We start from the raw sequence: 17,112 nt of genomic DNA on the forward strand, positions 1-17,112 counted from the left end.
TGGTGTCACATGCCTTTATACTAGCTACTAGAAAGGCTGAAGTGGGAGGATCACTTGAGCCCAGGAAGTTGAGGCTGCAGTAAGCCATGATAGTGCTACCGTATTCCAGTCTAAGAAACAGAGCAAGACTCTACCTCAAAAAAAAAAGAGGGGGAGGGGAGTGCGTGTGACAAACCACTGGTCTGTAGGTAGATGAGAAACCAGCAGAAAAGACTCAAAAGGAGAAATGGGAGGAGAAAAAGAACAAGAGGGTGGTGTCCTAGACATAGGTGAAATTAGACCATACCTTCCTGTGGAAATCACTGGAAAGACTCCATGACCATCATACAGCATTAGCAACCGGATCGTGAAATAGGAGAAAAAATCTAAATTGCTGGAATATTTACAGATATTCTCTCAAGTACATGACATGTCCACGAGACAGACTCTTGTAGGTGCCCCAAATAAATATTTCTACTATGAATGAACTGGTTCCTTCTTCTATTTGTGTAAGCCACAGAAATCTCTGAACCAAATTTCCTCTACTTAGAACTTCCGTTCTCAAGTGAAAGAACAGACAATTGGATACTTTGTAAAGCTTTCAATACGAAAAGTTTTAAACAGTTTATTTTTGGCAAAAACAGGTACGGCAACCACCACTCCACAGTCCTGAGTGGAACAGGAAGGCTTGGAAAAGCGCAGGCAGAGGGAAGGGACATGAGGTGTAATCTTGTAGCAGCTTCTGAGGAAGAGCTCAGTCCAATGGCAAGTTCAAGTCCACAGGTGAAACGGCCAGGATGCCCTCCTGGAAGGGAAAAGTGGCAGAGCCCTGTGAGCAGGTGAGCAGGGCAGGCGTCCCCCGCCGCACTGCAGTGTCCGCATCAGCCCAGTGAGATTAGAGTCGGGAAGGCAAGGAACCAGAGAGCGGAGAGCAACAGACACCCAGAGAAGGGGACAGAGACCCAGACAGAAAGGCACAGAAATAAGGGGGACAGAGTCCTAGTGAGAGGAGGAAAGGCTGAGCACAAGGAGGGTCAGGGCACGGGAGTGGGGTTAGACAGAGACCAAGAGAGAGAGAAGAGTCGGGGGACAGCATCAGAAAAGGGGAAGAGAGTCCTGGGATTTGAACAATTCAGAGCTTCGTGTATAAATCCAGATTCCGGGCCGGGTGCGGTGGCTCACACTTGTAACCCCAGCACTTTGGGAGGCCAAGGCAGGTGGCTCATGAGGTTAGGAGTTCGAGACCAGCCTGGCCAACATGGTGAAACTCGGTCTCTGCTAAAAATACAAAAATTAGCTGGCATGGTGGTGCGTGCCCGTAATGCCAGCGTTACAGGCTATTCGGGAGGCTGAGGCAGGAGAATCGCTGGAACGTGGGAGGCAGAGGTTGCTTTGAGCCAAGATCGCATGCCTGGGTGACAGATCAAGACTCTGTCTCAAAAAAAAAAATAATAAAATAAAATAAATTTCCGGATTCCAACACTCTGCACGATAGGGACTTTCCTTCTGTGCCCCCACAAGAGGATAATAAGAGCCCCAGGAGGTTGTAGTGGGTTTAAATGGGATCATTCTACTGAAATCCCTGGCAGAGAACCTGACCCACCCAGAAAGCTCACCTGTTATCAAGCCTATTAATTTTTTTTTTTTTTTTTTTTTTTTTTTTTTTAGGAATTAGCTGGGTGCGGTGGCTCACGCCTCTAATCCCAGCACTTTGGGAGGCTGAGGTGGGTGGATCACTTGAGGCCAAGAGTTCTAGACTAGCCTGGCCAACATGGCAAAACCCCATCTCTGCTAAAATCACAAAATCAGCCAGACATGGTAGTATGCGCCTGTAATCCCAGCTACTTGGGAGACTGAGGCAGGAGAATCGCTTGAACCTGGGAGGCGGAGGTTGCAGTGAGCTGAGATCACGCCACTACACTCCAGCCAGGGCAACAGAGTAAGACTCTGTCTCAAAAATACTGTAAAATAAACGAGCTTCTTTGCTGAGCCCAACACTTATATCCAGTCCCCGAAACATGTACTCTGAATTCTGATCTCACTGTGGACTGGACCACGTCCAGTCCTGCTCCTCACCCCCACCGCCTCCATCCCACGCCTTCCCCATCTCAGGGAACTCAGATGTCGCTTTGCAGCTATTCGGGTCATCATCTTTTAGTCTGTCCCCACATCTGGCCCATTAGCCAAATCTGTCAGCACCACCGCTAAATTAAACCCAGCATTCTACACTGCCCCAAACTTGGGTCTCATCCACTCCCGTCCTCCCTGCGCCCCTACTCCCCCGCTCCCCCGCCCACAGTCTGTCCCCAAGCGGCCGCAAGAGGGCGCCCGTTAGCACCTAAATCAGCGTCTGTCCCTCTGCTGCTCGGAGTCCTTGGCTTACCCAGTCAAAGTCCAAGTTTTCAACATGACCACAGGGTCCTGGCTGGCCTGGTGTCTCTCCTGCTGTCACCTCTCGCCTGCTCACCCTGCTCCAGCCCTACTGGCCTCTTCCTTCCTGTTCCTCAAACACACTTGGCCAGCTCCTGCCAGGGAAACCGGTTCCATGGAGAGCCTGGCCTGTGTCCCTCTCTCCGTGAATACCCACAGCGACCCCCAGGCAGGTAAATGAGACGGTGCCCACTGGACCAGCCGGGAGAGTGTCAAACTCAGGGAGATTTCGACAGTCACCAAGCCACAGGGCCTGCATACTGGAGCCCAGCCCATCTCTGAAAGAAGCAGTGGAGATCAAGTCGAGTGAAAAAAAGGAGGGAAGTAAGACCTCTGGGTCTTCTGAAGCTTTTGTGTTACAGGTGGGAGACGCTCCAACAAAGAAAAATGAACGGCCCGGCGCAGTGACTCACACCTGTAATCCCGGCACGTTGGGAGGCTGAGGTGGGTGAATCACAAGGTCAGGAGTTCAAGACTAGCCTGGCCAAGATGGTGAAAACCCGTCTCTACTAAAAATATAAAAATTACCCGGGCGCAGTGGCTCACGCCTGTAATCCTAGCACTTTGGGAGGCTGAGGTGGGTGGATCGCCTGAGGTCAGGAGTTCAAGACCAGCCTGGCCTCATGGTCAAACCCCATCTTAAAAAAAAAAAAAAAAAAAAAAAAAAATTAGCCGGGCGTGGTGGTGGGCACCTGTGATCCCAGCTACTTGGGAGGCTGAGGCAGAGAATTGCTTGAACCCGGGAGGTAGAGGTTGCAGTAAGCCAAGGCCACACCACTGCACTCTAGCCTAGGCAACAGAGTGAGACTCTGTCTCGAAAAAATTAATAAATAAATAAAAATGAACAAGAAGATAAGTAAAACAAGTCAACTCCACCATCTGTTAGAAGGCACAGAGTGCTATGGAAGGAAAAAAAGCAGGAAGGGGGAAGAAGGGCAGTGGAGGGTGTGGAGGTGGCTGTGATTGGCAGTGGGGACCTGGGAAGGCCTCGCTGGGAGTGAAACCAGAACCCACCAGAAGGAGCAGAGGGAGGAGGTGGGGCATCCAGGGCAGGGGGGGCATCCTGGCAGGCACTGTTAGAAAAGGCAGTGGGGGCCGGGCGCGGTGGCTCAAGCCTGTAATCCCAGCACTTTGGGAGGCCGAGGCGGGTGGATCACGAGGTCAAGAGATCGAGACCATCCTGGTCAACATGGTGAAACCCCGCCTCTACTAAAAATACTAAAAATTAGCCGGGCGCGGTGGCTCAAGCCTGTAATCCCAGAACTTTGGGAGGCTGAGGCAGGTGGATCACGAGGTCAGGAGTTCGAGACCAGCCTGACCAACATGGTGAAACCCAATCTCTACTAAAAATACAAAAAAAAAAAAAAAAAAAAAATAGCCAGACGTGGTGGCTGGTGTCTGTAAATCCCTGCTACTCAGAAGGCTGAGGCAGGAGACTTGCTTGAACCCAGGATGGGAAGGTTGCAGTGAGCTGAGATTGTGCCAATGCGCTCCAGCCTAGGAAACACAGTGAGACTTCATCTTAAAAAAAAAAAAAAAAAAAAAAAAAAAAAAGGGAATATTCTGCCAGCTGTAATCCCAGCTCTTTGGGAGGCCAAGGCAGTTAGATCGCCTGAGGTCAGGAGTTTGAGGCCAGCCTGGTCAACATGGTGAAACCCCGTCTCTACTAAAAATACAAAAAAATTAGCTGGGCATGGTGGTGCGTGCCCGTAATCCCAGCTACTCAGGAGGCTGAGGCAGGAGAATTGCCTGAACCCAGGAGGCGGAGGTTGCGGTAAGCCGAGATCGCGCCATTGCACTCCAGCCTGGGTAACAAGAGCGAAACTCCGTCTCAAAAAACAAAAAAAAAAAAAAGAAAAGGCAGTGGCTAGCCATGTGATCACACCAACAAAATGCCTGCAGCACGCCAGCCAGTGCACAGAGCACTTACCAGGATGACCCCATTTTAACCCTCAGAGCAACCCTGTGAGGCAGCACTACTATTCTCCCTACATTATTTAGTTTTTTTTTTTTTTTTTTGAGACTGAGTCTTGCTCTGTCTCCAGGCTGGAGGGCACTGGCTCGATCTTGGCTCACAGCAACCTCCGCCACCCAGGTTCAAGCAGTTCTCCTGCCTCAGCCTCCCAAGTAGCTGGGATTACAGGCACCCGCCACCAAGCCCGGCTAATTTTGTATTTTTAGTAGAGACGGGGTTTCACCATGGTCAGGCTGGTCTCAAACTCCTGACCTCAAGTGATCCATCTGCCTCAGCCTCCCAAAGTGCTGGGATTACAGGCATGAACCACTGCACTCAGCTTTTATTATTATATCGTTTTTTGTTTGTTTGTTTTCAGACAGAGTTTCACACTGTCGCCAGGGCTGGAGTGCAGTGGCGCAGTCTCAGCTCACCCCAACCTCTGCCTCCCGAGTAACTGGGATTACAGGGGCCCACCACTGCATCCAGCTAATTTTTGTTTGTTTGTTTTGTTTAGTAGAGATGGGTTTTAGTAGAGACATTTCACTATGTTGGCCAGTCTGGGCTTGAACTCCTGACCTCGTGATATGCCTGCCTCTGCCTCCCAAAGTGCTGGGATTACACGCATGAGCCACCGCGCCCGGCCTATTATATTATTTTTTTGAGACAGAGTCTTGCTCTGTTGCCCACACTGGAGTGCAGTGGTACAATCTCAGCTCACTGCAACCTCTGCCTCCCAGGTTCAAGTGATTCTCCTGCCTCAGCCTCCCAAGTAGCTGGGATTACAGGCAACCACCACCAAGCCCGGCTAATTTATGTACTATTTTAGGAGAGACTGGGTTTCACCATGTTGGCCAGGCTGGTCTGAAACTCCTGACCTCAGGTTATCCACCTGCCTCGGCCTCCGAAAGTGCTGTGGCCGAGGCTAATTATTTTCAATTTTTGTAGAGATGGGGTCTTACAAAATGGTCTTGAACACCTGGCCTCAAATGATTCTCCTGCCTCGGCCTCTGAAAGTGTCAGGATTACAGGCGCGAGCCACCTAACCCAGCCTCTCTCTGAGGAGAGGTTTCACATTCACAGCGTTAGCATACCCAGTGGCTGACGCCAGGCATAGCATCCGCACTCATCACTGCAGTCCTGGCATACAGCAAGAGCTCAACACAGAACCAACACAGTGGAGCTGGGCGAATACCTGAGCTCTGAGAGGAAACCTAAGAAGCCCCCACCCCTCCTCTATCTCATGACAGTTGGGTAAAGCGAGGCCCGGAGAGAGGCTTCAGTGGCTCACCCAGCCCCCCTGGGCCTGGATCCAGGGCGCGAAGCTGTGCACGTGCTCCACGCTGAGTCCGGCCAGGGTGCCCCCCAGCCCGGCCACGCGCCGGCTCAGCTCCATGGCCAGGGCCAGGCGGGCCAGGGGCTCCGGAGAAGGAGGCGGGGGCCCAGGACATGCTGGGCTTGGGCGAGATCTGTCCTCCCGGCTGCAGAACAGCTCCACCAGGCGAGTGAAAGAGCCGGCGGACAGGCGGACCAGCTTGCTGCGCAGGGCGGGGTCCGAGGCCAGCTGTGGCGTGGAAGAGGCAGGGTCAGAGTCAGCTGCACCCCAGAGACCAGCTAACAGGGGGCTGGGAGGCGTGGCTCCCCGGTTCAGGATACTTCTAGATGCTAAAACTCTAGGCCATCCCTCGTCCATATTAGCCAATCAAGTCAGACTCTAGGGTCTCGGCCAAACTACCCCCAGGATACTGGCGGAGAACCTGAGTCGCTAAGCCACGCCCCTTCCCCTGCCGCCACAGCCAATCACAGCCAATCTCTGCTGTAACTGAGTTAATCTAGTCACGCCCCCAGTACCCTTTCCCAGGGGCCAACCTAGTGTCTATGACAACCTTGCCCTCTACCATCCAATTAATATAAGAGGTTCATGTACTCTGCCCAAGCTCCGGAGCCAATAGATTTCAAGACACAGCCACAAGCCACGCCTCCTAAGCCAGGCCACATCCTATCCTCAATAAGATTTTAGAGGCCGGGCGCGGTGGCTCAAGCCTGTAATCCCAGCACTTTGGGAGGCCGAGACGGGTGGATCACAAGGTCGAGAGATTGAGACCATCCTGGTCAACATGGTGAAACCCCGTCTCTACCAAAAATACAAAAAATTAGCTGGGCATGGTGGCGCGTGCCTGTAATCCCAGCTACTCGGGAGGCTGAGGCAGGAGAATTGCCTGAACCCAGGAGGCGGAGGTTGCGGTGAGCCGAGATCGCGCCATTGCACTCCAGCCTGGGTAACGAGAGAGAAACTCAGTCTCCAAAAAAAAAAAAAAAAAAAAAAAAAAAGATTTTAGACACTCCCCCAATTCCCACATTCATTGTCTGTCTTTCCCAACTTGGCAAATCTCTTCCAGACCATGTTTTTGATGGCCACACCCTCTGCATTTAGGCCACGCCCCTCTAACAATCAAAACCGCTAATTTACAGTACAGCACTATCCTAACCATACTCCTGTTATTCAACCATTCTTTTTTTTTTTTTTTCCTTTTTTCTTTTTTTTGAGACAGAATCTCGCTCTGTTGTCCAGGCTGGAGTGCAGTGGCACTATCTTGGCTCATTGCAACCACTGCCTCCTGGGCTCAAGTGACTCTCCCGCCTCAGCCAGCTGGGATTACAGGTATGAGCCACTGCACCCAGCTAATTTTTGTATTTTTAGAAGAGACGGGGGTTCAGGCTGGTCTCACACTCCTAACCTCAGGTGTTCCGCCCATCCTGAACTCCCGAAGTGCTGGGATTACAGGCGTGAGCTACCTCTCCTGGCCTCAATCCTTCTTAAACCTTGTCCTACCCTCTCTCCACTTGACCGTCCAAAGAAAATATAGATCCGGCTTCTGATCCCAGTGCTCCACCATTCCGCAACTCCTGTCCTTGCCAAGGGGTGGGACAGACGCCCATCACCTTTTGGTTAATGACTTCTGCCTCCTCCTCCAGCAGGACTACCAGCCTCCGCAGTAGAGCTTCCTTCTCTGTGAGCGGGGGACCCTGTAATTCTGTAGGCAGAACAGAATTTGGCTGGGGGCCAAACCCTGACTATCCTGCTACCCCCATCCTTCTCCAGGGCCCCTCTGCGCCTCACCTGGGCTAGATGGAGATTTCAGTTGCTCTTCAACCAGCTGTTCTAGCCGCTGGGCCACCAAGGCATAAAAGTCTGGAGTAGCTGGGCCTGAGTAAAGAGAGTTCATGACAGGATTCCAGGACATTGGAAACTTAGGGATTCCCTCCTTCCCGCAACTACTATGGCAGGTGGCAATGATTCTCATTTTATAATGGGGTAAACTGAGGCCCGGTGAGAAAACTTGGTAAAAAATGTCAAAACCCTTAAACTTTTCACTTTATTATATCCTCAGACTGGACTTAGAATGCCAGAGTTGGCCGGGTGCAGTGGCTCATGCCTGCAATCCCAGCACTTTGGGAGGCCAACAGGGGAGGGTCACTTAAGACCAGGAGTTTGAGGCCAGCCTGGCCAACATGCGAAACCCCGTGTCTACTAAAAATGCAAAAATCAGCCGGTATGCTGGCGCGCACCTGTAATCCCAGGCACTCGGGAAGCTGAGACACAAGAATCGCTGGAACCCAGGAGGTGGGGGTTGCAGTGAGTCAAGATTGTACCACTGCTCTCCAGCCTGGGTGACAGAGCAAGATTTCTGTCTCCAAAAGACGTTCAGAGCTGAACTAGACCTCGAAGATGATCTCATCCAAGGGAGGCAAACACAAGACACTACTGTTAGTATCCCCTTCCCTCACCCACTTCAGACATCACCAATTGATCAGAGCACTTCCTCTCCTTAGCCGTGAACCCCTTTTCAAGCTAGCACTCCCAGCAGCCATTACTCGTCCATCCAGGTTCACACCTACGAGGAAGCTTGTCAGTCACTCTTGATCAAGTCCAATGATCTCCTCCCCAATTCCTACACTGTTACTGGAAAAACAGGGGAGCGGGGCAGAAAGCATTTTCCCCAGAGTCACGCAACTAAAACAGCCAGGGCGACGTGATGGAAAACCAGGTCTCCTGCCTCTCTATCAGGGGTATTCCTGGCTACAAAAGTCCCAGGGGCAGGGAAGTAGTTATAGAAGTAAAGAGACAACAACCAGAGCGACCAAATGCTCTCTGAAAACCAACCCACAGAACTGACAGATAGAAATCTGACTGGGGAGGGGAGAGGACAGGTTCTGTCCTAAAAGTTGGTGTCAGAGACTCCACAAGGCCACCCACTTGCTGAGTGATCTTCTATTTTTTTTTTTTTTTAAACGGAGTTTCGCTCTTGTTGCCCAGGCTGGAGTGCAATAGCACATTCTCGGCTCACCGCAACCTCTGCCTCCTGGGTTCAAGCAATTCTCCTGTCTCAGCCTCCTGAGTAGCTGGGATTACAGGCATGTGCCACCACGTCCGGCTAATTTTTTGCATTTTTAGTAGAGACGGGGTTTCACCATGTTGGCCAAGATGGTCTCGATCTCTTGACCTCGTGATCTACCCTCCTCGGCCTCCCAAAGTGCTGGGATTACAGGCGTGAGCCACCGCGTCCGGCTTTTTTTTTTTTTTTGAGACAGAGTCTTGCTCTTGTTGCCCAGGCTGGAGTGCAGTGGCGCGATCTTGGCTCACTGTAACCTCCGTCTCCTGGGTTCAAGGGATTCTCCTGCCTCAGACTCCTGAGTAGCTGGGATTACAGGCACCTGCCACCACCGCCGGGGTTAATTTTTGTACTTTTAGTAGAGACGGGGTTTCATCATGTTGGCCAGGCTGGTCTTGAACTCCTGATTGCAGGTGATCTGTCCACCTTAGCCTCCCAAAGTGCTGGGATTACAGGCGTGAGCCACCGCTCCTGGCCATAGTTAAGTGATCTTAAACTAGCACCTTATCCCATATTCTGCCAGTTTCACAGATGATCATGGAAATCTCTTACCAGGCTCTGAACCATAGCAGGGGCGGATGGGCAGAGAGCAAGGCCGAGGGGACTGAGTGGGGGCTGCTCCTCGCCCCAGGGAGCAGGGAAGACATCTTCGAAGGCGGCTCAGGAAGTCTGTTGGCTCTTCTGGGGCAGGGCTTCTGGGGAGGAGGACTTCAGAGAGTGACCCCACCAGAGATCCTGTGTAAGTCACTTTCAACTACCTCCCTCCCCTACCGAGGACCTCTCTCCAAAACCCCAAAGACAGAGAATAGAGTCAGATATAAAGAGAGGAGACAGACTGAGACCAGGAGCAAGAGTTAGGAAGGGGCCTCAAATCCTGGCCCCTGGGGGAGAAGCGCAACTCCTGTTACCTGGGTGGAGTTGCAACAGGAGACCCGGCTGTCTCACCACGCCTAAGGAAGGCAGCTAGGACCCTCAGCGTGTCTTCCCGGAGACCCAGCTCTTCTGAGCCTGCCATGGAGGCACCTATGAGAGAGGGGGCTAGGGACTGGACTCCAAGCATTTATCGAGAAGTGGAGGCTTGGGGACCAGGACTTGTGAGTCCCAAGGAAGGTGCTGAGGGCCTGGACTCCTGGGTCCTTTGGAAAGTGTGGGTCTGGGGGCTTAGACTCTTGAGTCCTCAGACAGAAGAGGAACAGGACAGACTCTAATCCAAGGAAAGATGGGGGGGTGGGTGCCCAGATTCATGGGTCTAAAGGAGGAGGGAGCTAGGGTCCTAGATTCCTGAGTCTTAGAGAGAAAGGAACTGGAGACCCAGACCCTTATGTCTCCCAGGGAGAAGGGGCTTAGCGCCCCAACTCCTGGATTCTGAAAGAGGTATATGCCGAATTACTGAAACCCTTAAAGCATCGGGAACTACCAATCCCAGCAGGCTTTAGGGCAAATTTTCTCCTCGGTCCGCGCTTCTTCGCCGCGCAGCCTGCTGGGAGGTGTATTTCCAAATCTCCGACTCTTGGAATCTAGACTTGGATGTCGGAGAAGCGGGACTGGGTCCTCACTCATGGATCCCGGCCGCCTCCTCTTCCCTCCACACCCTGACCCTCGGCAACACTCCGCTGACCTGGTTCGGGGCCCCACCGCCGCCACGTCCACTCAACTTGCCGCCTTCTTCACTCAACTCGTACCAACTTTCTTAGTTCAACTTTCCCGCGCCTGCGCACTGGGCCGGGTGGGTAACCGGCCCAACGTAGACGGGGCGGAACGCTGGCTGCACGCTCAATTTGCATTTGACGCTCCCAGCATGCCTCTGGCCGGAAAGCCGAAAAAGGGCATGGGGGCGGGGACAGCCCGGGCCCTACGGCCTGTCCCTTCGGCTCTGGGTTCTGTCACTCAAAGAATGATAAAGTTGTTTTTATTTCAAGAAGTCGTTGGAAAAGAAAGCCCCAGCGCTCTAGAGCTCAGCTGACGGGAAAGGGGGTGTTCAGCCCCGAGTCTGAGAGCCACCCGGAGCCCCAAGACAGGGGTGGGCTCCAGCTCCCCGCACGCCCCGACCTTCCATCGTAGGTAACGCGGAAGAGCCCGGGAGAGCGTTGGTGGCGTCCGAGAACGAGGAGCGGGAAAGATGATGGGTCTGCACAGAGAGTGAAAGGCAGGCTGTATAATCTGGGGAAAGTGGAGAAAGGAGGGAGCTACAGTGGCCGGCGCTGGAGGTCGGTTGCAGAAAAGCTAGAAAAAGTAGGGAGGGAAGAGAAAGAGAGGAGGCGTCTACTGGGGGGGATCTAGAGAGGGAGGGGTGGACTCCGCAGATGCGGGCAGTTCGCTCTCGAAAGCTGCGGCGTGCTCTGGAGGAGGAAGGCTGGCAGTCGAGGGGGAATTGTGGATGGAGGTTCTGCGTTGGAAGTAGGTAGGGGATCTTCTGTAGGGGGACTGTGGAAGGGAGTCTACACTAGGGTAAGTGCAGGCGGTAGAGGCTTACAAATGAATCGATTCTGCACTGACATAGCTAGGGAAAGAGATGCTACCCTGAAAGTGGGGCTACTTGCTTTCGATGTGGGGGAGAGAGGGGTCTACACTGGCAGAATTGAGGGAGTGGAGGGTCTGCACTGAAGTCGCTGGGGAAGGGGTGTGCCATGGATAGGGGAAGGAACTCTAGCTGATTAGGGAGCCTCTCTGGCGGTTGGGAGGATGGGAAGAGAAGGTTTCCTGTTCGTACCCCCGAAAATATGGGTGACGGACCTGTGCCGTAGCCCGTGACAGGGAGGTCTGGGTGCGGAAACTCCAGGCCAGGTGGGTCCGGGAGAGGCCGGCCGCGCCCAGGAAACGCCCTGTACGCGCAGGCCGGACCATGGGAACCCCAAAGCCACGGATCCTGCCCTGGCTGGAGTTGCAGCTGAATCTGGGGCAGCTGGAGGGTGTGGCCTGGGTGAACGAGAGCCGCACGCGCTTCCGCATCCCTTGGAAACACGGCCTACGGCATGATGCACAGCAGGAGGATTTCGGAATCTTCCAGGTGCGTCTTGAGACCAGGGACGCTGGAAACCGGGAGCTGCGCGCGGGGCGGGAAGGACTCCGAGGGGCAGGGCTGAGAAGGCGGAGGTAGCGCGCGAGGGGCGGGCTCGTGTCACCGCTGGTGGGTGGGGCCAGAACGGGAGGGGCGGGGCTAGCCGGATCAGCTGACTGATGGTGGGGCGCCGGCAGGGTTGGAGCTGCCGGTTCCGGGAATAGAACTAGAACCGGGAAAGCCGGGTTAGTATCCAATGGAAATGCATCCTGTGGATTTGGGGCTCTCTAGTGGACGGGGTTCCTAGTTGTGGGATCCTGGGGGATTGTTCTTGAAACATCAGAGGTGAGACTTGGAGCCCCAAATCTGGGGTTCCTAACCACCGGATTAGGATAAGCCAGAGGTGGTAAACAGTGTGAGGGACGAGGTTATCACGGAGGGTGTCCCGGGGCAGGTAGTGCACGGGGTTAGTAGGACTTGAAAGCCTGGCTTAGAAAGAAAAGGTTTTTAGGGGGCGCGGTGGTTCACACGTAGAATCCCAGCACTTTGCCAAGGCCGAGGCTAGAGGATCGCTTGAGCCCCGGAGTTTGAGACCAGCCTGGGCAACACAGGCCCCGTCTCTTTAAAAACAAAAACAAAAGAGGTTTCAAAGGCTTTTGAAGAGGCTGGGTGCGGTAGCTCGTGCCTGTAATCCCAGCACTTTGGGAGGCTGAGGCGGGCAGATCACCTGCGGCCAGGAGTTTGAGACCAGCCTGGCCAACGTGGTGAAACCCCGTCCCTACTAAAAATACAAACATTAGCCAGGCGTGGTACCTGCCTGTAATCCTGGCTACTCTGGAGGCTGAGACAGGAGAATCGCTTGAACCTGGGAGGTGGAAGTTGCAGTGAGCCAAGATTGCGCCATTGCATTCCAGCCTGGGTGACAAGAGTTGAAACTCCATCTCGAAAAAAAGTTTCAAAGCTCCATTTTGAAAACTAGAGGTGCAAGATGGAGTTAGGTGGGATGGGGGGATTTGGGGATGGACCTTGCAGAGTTAGAACTTGCCCGGGAAAGAGGGTGGTGGTAGGATGCGGGAGACAGGGGTGGGGCTCCGGGACAGGATCTAGGTCGTCCTCTCTCACTATCCTGACACCACTGTTGCCCCAGGCCTGGGCCGAGGCCACTGGTGCTTACGTTCCCGGGAGGGATAGGCCAGACCCGCCAACCTGGAAGAGGAATTTCCGTTCTGCCCTCAACCGCAAAGATGGATTACGTTTAGCAGATGACCGGAGCAAGGACCCTCACGACCCACATAAGATCTACGAGTTTGTGAACTCAGGTCCGCCAGGGGTTCGTGTGGGAGGCTGGGGTCCCAAGGGTTCCTGGCACCCCTGGCCGCCTCACCAACTTTCTCAACAGGAGTTGGGGACTTTTCCCAGCCAGACACCTCTCCAGACACCAATGGCGGAGGCAGTACTTCTGATACCCAGGTAAAAATGTGCCCAACCTTCAAGCCCCTCAGTGTCTGTCCTGTTCCCATGGGCTCATCCTCTCCCTCTGGACCAGCGCCCCTCCCTAGCCTCCAGTCTGCCCCTTACCTGAGCCAGTGCTGGCCCCATCTGTCCCATGCTCCAGTCTCCTTAGGAGAAAATTCAGTCTTCACTTGGCATTGAAGGTGCTCGATTTGCATTTGACACGCCTTCCCGGTATTTCATATATATCCTTGATTGGCAGGGGCTGTCTGTCAGCCACTTGGGAACTGAAAACCTTCCTCCCCTTGATCCTTCTGCTGTCAGAGCCAGGGGAGCATCCCCTCTGAAATTCTGCCCAGGTCTTGCCTGCAGAGCCAGATCCTGGGGCTGGAATGGTAGCATGTGGCGTTCATTAGAGTGTCTGTTTGGCTATTGATGCCCGTGGCTGCCTCTATCCCCAGACTGGAAGCCCTTTGAAGGCAGAGTTCAAGCCTGACCTCCCTGCACTGCTGAGAACAGACTTGGTCCACATAAAGTCTCCAGAAAAGACTGTTGAAATGCCCGATTCTCTTTTTGTTTCCCTCCAGGAAGACATTCTGGATGAGTTACTGGGTAACATGGTCTTGGCCCCACTCCCAGATTCGGGACCAGCAGGCCTGGCTGTAGCCCCTGAGCCCTACCCTCAGTCCCTGCTGAGCCCCAGCTTGGACAATCCCACGTCCTTCCCAAACCCAGAGCCCTCTGAGAACCCACTGAGGCGGCTGCTGGTGCCGGGGGAAGGTGAGTGTCAGCTGCCGGCTGGGAGGGGCTGAGGTCTGGGTAGCAGTCCCTGACTCTCTCTCAATCCTTCTCCCCTTCACGCTGCTGCTGCCGCTGCTCAGAGTGGGAGTTCGAGGTGACAGCCTTCTACCGGGGCCGCCAAGTCTTCCAGCAGACCATCTCTTGCCCAGGAGGCCTGCGGCTGGTGGGGTCTGAAGTGGCAGACAGGATGCTGCCTGGATGGCCCATCACACTGCCAGACCCTGGCGTGTCCCTGACAGACAAGGGAGTGATGAGCTACGTGAGGCATGTGCTGAGCCGCCTGGGCGGAGGACTGGCTCTGTGGCGGGCCGGACAGCAGCTCTGGGCCCAGCGGCTGGGGCAGTGCCACACATACTGGGCAGTGAGCGAGGAGTTGCTCCCCAACAGTGGGAATGGGCCTGATGGCGAGGTCCCCAAGGACAAGGAAGGAAGCGTGCTCGACCTGGGACCCTTCATTGTAGGTAAGTGAGACAGGAGCTTCGCCCTGCCCAGGAGGAAGCAGCCCACATAGCGGTTAGGATCTCGGGATTAGGACTGAATTCAGATCCTGGCTGTGCTCCGCTGGCTGTATAACCTGAGACAAAGGACTTTGCCCTGAGCCCGTGGAATCCGAGGACGGCCTCCTCTCTACTTGCCTGCCCGCGCTGCGGTGAGACACAGATCCAGTACGTAGAGCACGCTCAGGAATTAGCTACCACTGTCACCATCATCGTAACTAATGATGGTGGATAGAGCAAATAGCAGGAAAGCTGCGTGCCTTAGGGAGTCGCTCTGCGGCGGAGCTGTCCGCGATGATGGGAACGGCCACCTACACTGCCTGGTGCAGCAGCCGCTAGCCACAGGGCCCGAGCACTCAGGTGAGGCCAGTGCAGCCAGGACGTGGTTCGCTTTAATTACAGTTTAGCCGGGCGCGGTGGCTCAAGCCTGTAATCCCAGCACTTTGGGAGGCCGAGGCGGGTGGATCACGAGGTCGAGAGATCGAGACCATCCTGGTCAACATGGTGAAACCCCGTCTCTACTAAAAATACAAAAAAATTAGCTGGGCATGGTGGCGCGTGCCTGTAATCCCCGCTACTCAGGAGGCTGAGGCAGGAGAATTGCGTGAACCCGGGAGGCGGAGGTTGCGGTGAGCGGAGATCGCGCCATTGCACTCCAGCCTGGGTAACAAGAGCGAAACTCCGTCTCAAAAAAAAAAAAAAAAATTACAGTTTAAACTTAAGTAACCTCACGTGGCTGATGGCTGCAATTAGTGCACCCTTAGAGGAGACTGAATGCCAACCAGCTTCTCCAGATTCACTGAGCATCCTTGGGGGAATGGACCCCTACTCTGGGCCTGTCATGAATGCTGAGGCTTGGGGGCTGGGGGGTTCACCCTGACGGGAGGGAGGTAAGAAGTACAGAAACAGAATCATGGGGACTTTCCCCAAACAAGCATTCCCTGGTGGAGGTGGCAGAGGGCCTCAGGTCAGGGGAGATGAGTGGGGGGCTATTTTCCAAGTTTCTGGGGAAGCGGGGGGAGAGGGTCCTCTTCTCATCCCTGACTAGGCTTTTGGGCCCCCAGATCTGATTACCTTCACGGAAGGAAGTGGACGCTCACCACGCTATACCCTTTGGTTCTGTGTCGGGGAGCCATGGCCCCAGGACCAGCCGTGGACCAAGAGGCTCGTGATGGTCAAGGTGCCTGCAGCCCCGAGTCCCTGGGGCTGAGAGGGGTGGCCTTACAGAGGGAAGAGTTTGCTCTCAGGAACTGCAGCTCCCAGAAGGCCCTCCGAAAAGCTGCAGCTTCCAAGATCTCTGCAATAACCAGCTTTTCATCCGCAAGAGCTCCTTCCCATGGCCCCAGCAGCAGAGCCTGTTTTGAACTTTCTAAACCAGCAGTCCCCAAGCATTTTGGCACCAGGGACCAGTCTCATGGAAGATAATTTTTCCACAGAAAGGGAGGGGGTGGTTTCGGAAAGAAACTGCCCAACTGCAGATCATCAGGCATTAGATTCTCATAAGGAGCAACCTAGCTCCTCCCGAGCACAGTTCACAATAGAGCTCATGCTCCTGTGAGAATCTAATGCCACCCATCTGACAGAACACTGAGCTCAGGCAGTAATGTTCCCTCACCTGCTGCTCATGCCCTGCTGTGACCTGGTTCCTAGCAGGCGGTGGGGTTGGGGACCCCTGCTCTAAACCATGTAGAAGCTGGTGGACACCAAGTCCTAGCTGCCATTGTGAGGCCATGGCTGTGGCTCCCAGGAGTCAAGATCATAGACTGCTCAGCCCTGACTCCTAGGAGCACTCTGGCCTTGTACACGCATGTGTGTGTGTCTGTGTGTGTGTAAAGAGGGGAAACTACAACTCCCAGCAGCCCTGGGCCTGTGGTTCATCCTGGCTTACAGCGGGGGCTGCAGGGAGTTGTAGTTCTCCTAGCCCTGACTCCTACCTTGGTGGATACTGGCTGTTTTCCCTGACTCCTGTCTCCACTTCCTCTGCAGGTTGTGCCCACATGCCTCAGGGCCTTGGTAGAGCTGGCCCGGGCAGGGGGTGCCTCCTCCCTGGAGAACACGGTGGAACTGCACATTTCCAACAGCCACCCACTCTCCCTCACCTCCGACCAGTACAAAGCCTACCTGAAGGACTTGGTGGAGGACATGGATTTCCAGAGCCCTGGGGAGGCCTGAGCCCTCACTCCGAATAGTGTGGCCTCTAGCTCCCCTACCCCACCCACCACCTCGATCAATAAACTGGTTCCTGCTGTAGTTACCACTTGTGCGTCTGGTGTTGGGTGCCCTCTGACCCAAGCTGCTTGTTATTCCTGGTCAGGGTCTCAGTTTACCCATCTGTGCAGCTGTGCACAACTCAGGTGCTCAATGCATGAGGACCAAGCACTGCAGGGGGCAGCCGACCCTCCTCACCTCTTCCCAGGGGACCTGCTGGGTGATGGCTGCCCCCACTCTGTAGACCAAGACATAGGCTTCGAGAGGCACAAAGGTGAGGAAACACAAAGACCGGCCAGAACCGAGGCCCCTGCCCTGCCTATGAAGAGTTTGGGCAAACAGCCCTTCTCCTTCCAGGCCTCACGCCCCGTCTGTGTGGGGCTGGAGGGAGCAGTGGTA

General features: G+C 54.4%; 2 protein-coding genes across 13 annotated transcripts; one reads left to right on the forward strand and one right to left on the reverse strand.

The window, feature by feature from the left end:
• Positions 1 to 565: 565 nt before the first annotated feature.
• BCL2L12 (BCL2 like 12) lies at positions 566 to 10,629 on the reverse strand. 9 transcript variants are annotated; one of them, XM_010351086.2, is made up of 7 exons: positions 10,376 to 10,629; positions 9,666 to 9,780; positions 9,310 to 9,449; positions 7,485 to 7,571; positions 7,307 to 7,398; positions 5,655 to 5,927; positions 566 to 784 (listed from the first exon to the last, which is right to left on the reverse strand). In XM_010351086.2, the coding sequence occupies exons 2-7, from the start codon at positions 9,770 to 9,772 to the stop codon at positions 734 to 736; spliced, it is 750 nt and encodes a 249-aa protein (XP_010349388.1). In that variant the 5' UTR covers positions 9,773 to 9,780; positions 10,376 to 10,629; the 3' UTR covers positions 566 to 733. The 9 variants fall into 9 exon arrangements, with proteins under 9 accessions (XP_010349388.1, XP_010349387.1, XP_074242177.1 ...); XM_010351085.2 differs by having other exon boundaries at positions 9,310 to 9,452; XM_074386076.1 differs by lacking the exon at positions 5,655 to 5,927.
• A 98-nt stretch (positions 10,630 to 10,727) lies between these two features.
• Positions 10,728 to 16,755, forward strand: IRF3 (interferon regulatory factor 3). Of its 4 annotated transcripts, none has more exons than XM_010351087.3 (8): positions 10,728 to 10,818; positions 11,592 to 11,764; positions 12,903 to 13,074; positions 13,155 to 13,225; positions 13,795 to 13,987; positions 14,089 to 14,469; positions 15,570 to 15,685; positions 16,492 to 16,755. In XM_010351087.3, the coding sequence occupies exons 2-8, from the start codon at positions 11,600 to 11,602 to the stop codon at positions 16,675 to 16,677; spliced, it is 1,284 nt and encodes a 427-aa protein (XP_010349389.1). In that variant the 5' UTR covers positions 10,728 to 10,818; positions 11,592 to 11,599; the 3' UTR covers positions 16,678 to 16,755. The 4 variants fall into 4 exon arrangements, with proteins under 4 accessions (XP_010349389.1, XP_039321330.1, XP_010349391.3 ...); XM_039465396.2 differs by having other exon boundaries at positions 10,729 to 10,814; XM_010351089.3 differs by lacking the exon at positions 10,728 to 10,818 and having other exon boundaries at positions 11,184 to 11,764; positions 15,554 to 15,685.
• The last annotated feature ends 357 nt before the right edge of the window (positions 16,756 to 17,112 follow it).

Source organism: Saimiri boliviensis, chromosome 14 (assembly GCF_048565385.1).
Source record: "Saimiri boliviensis isolate mSaiBol1 chromosome 14, mSaiBol1.pri, whole genome shotgun sequence".
Classification (NCBI taxonomy): Eukaryota; Metazoa; Chordata; class Mammalia; order Primates; family Cebidae; genus Saimiri; species Saimiri boliviensis.

Coding starts and splice junctions, on each gene's coding strand:
- IRF3 (XM_010351089.3), top strand. CDS start 11,600: ATGGGAACCCCAAAGCCACGGATCCTGCCCTGGCTGGAGTTGCAGCTG. Junction 13,226..13,794: donor GCAGTACTTCTGATACCCAG/GTAAAAATGTGC, acceptor GTTTCCCTCCAG/GAAGACATTCTGGATGAGTT. Junction 14,470..15,553: donor CCTGGGACCCTTCATTGTAG/GTAAGTGAGACA, acceptor ATCCCTGACTAG/GCTTTTGGGCCCCCAGATCT.
- BCL2L12 (XM_039465397.2), bottom strand. CDS start 9,817: ATGCTTGGAGTCCAGTCCCTAGCCCCCTCTCTCATAGGTGCCTCCATG. Junction 9,453..9,665: donor CCTGTTGCAACTCCACCCAG/GTAACAGGAGTT, acceptor CCTCCTCCCCAG/AAGCCCTGCCCCAGAAGAGC. Junction 7,572..9,309: donor CTGCTATGGTTCAGAGCCTG/GTAAGAGATTTC, acceptor CTCTTTACTCAG/GCCCAGCTACTCCAGACTTT.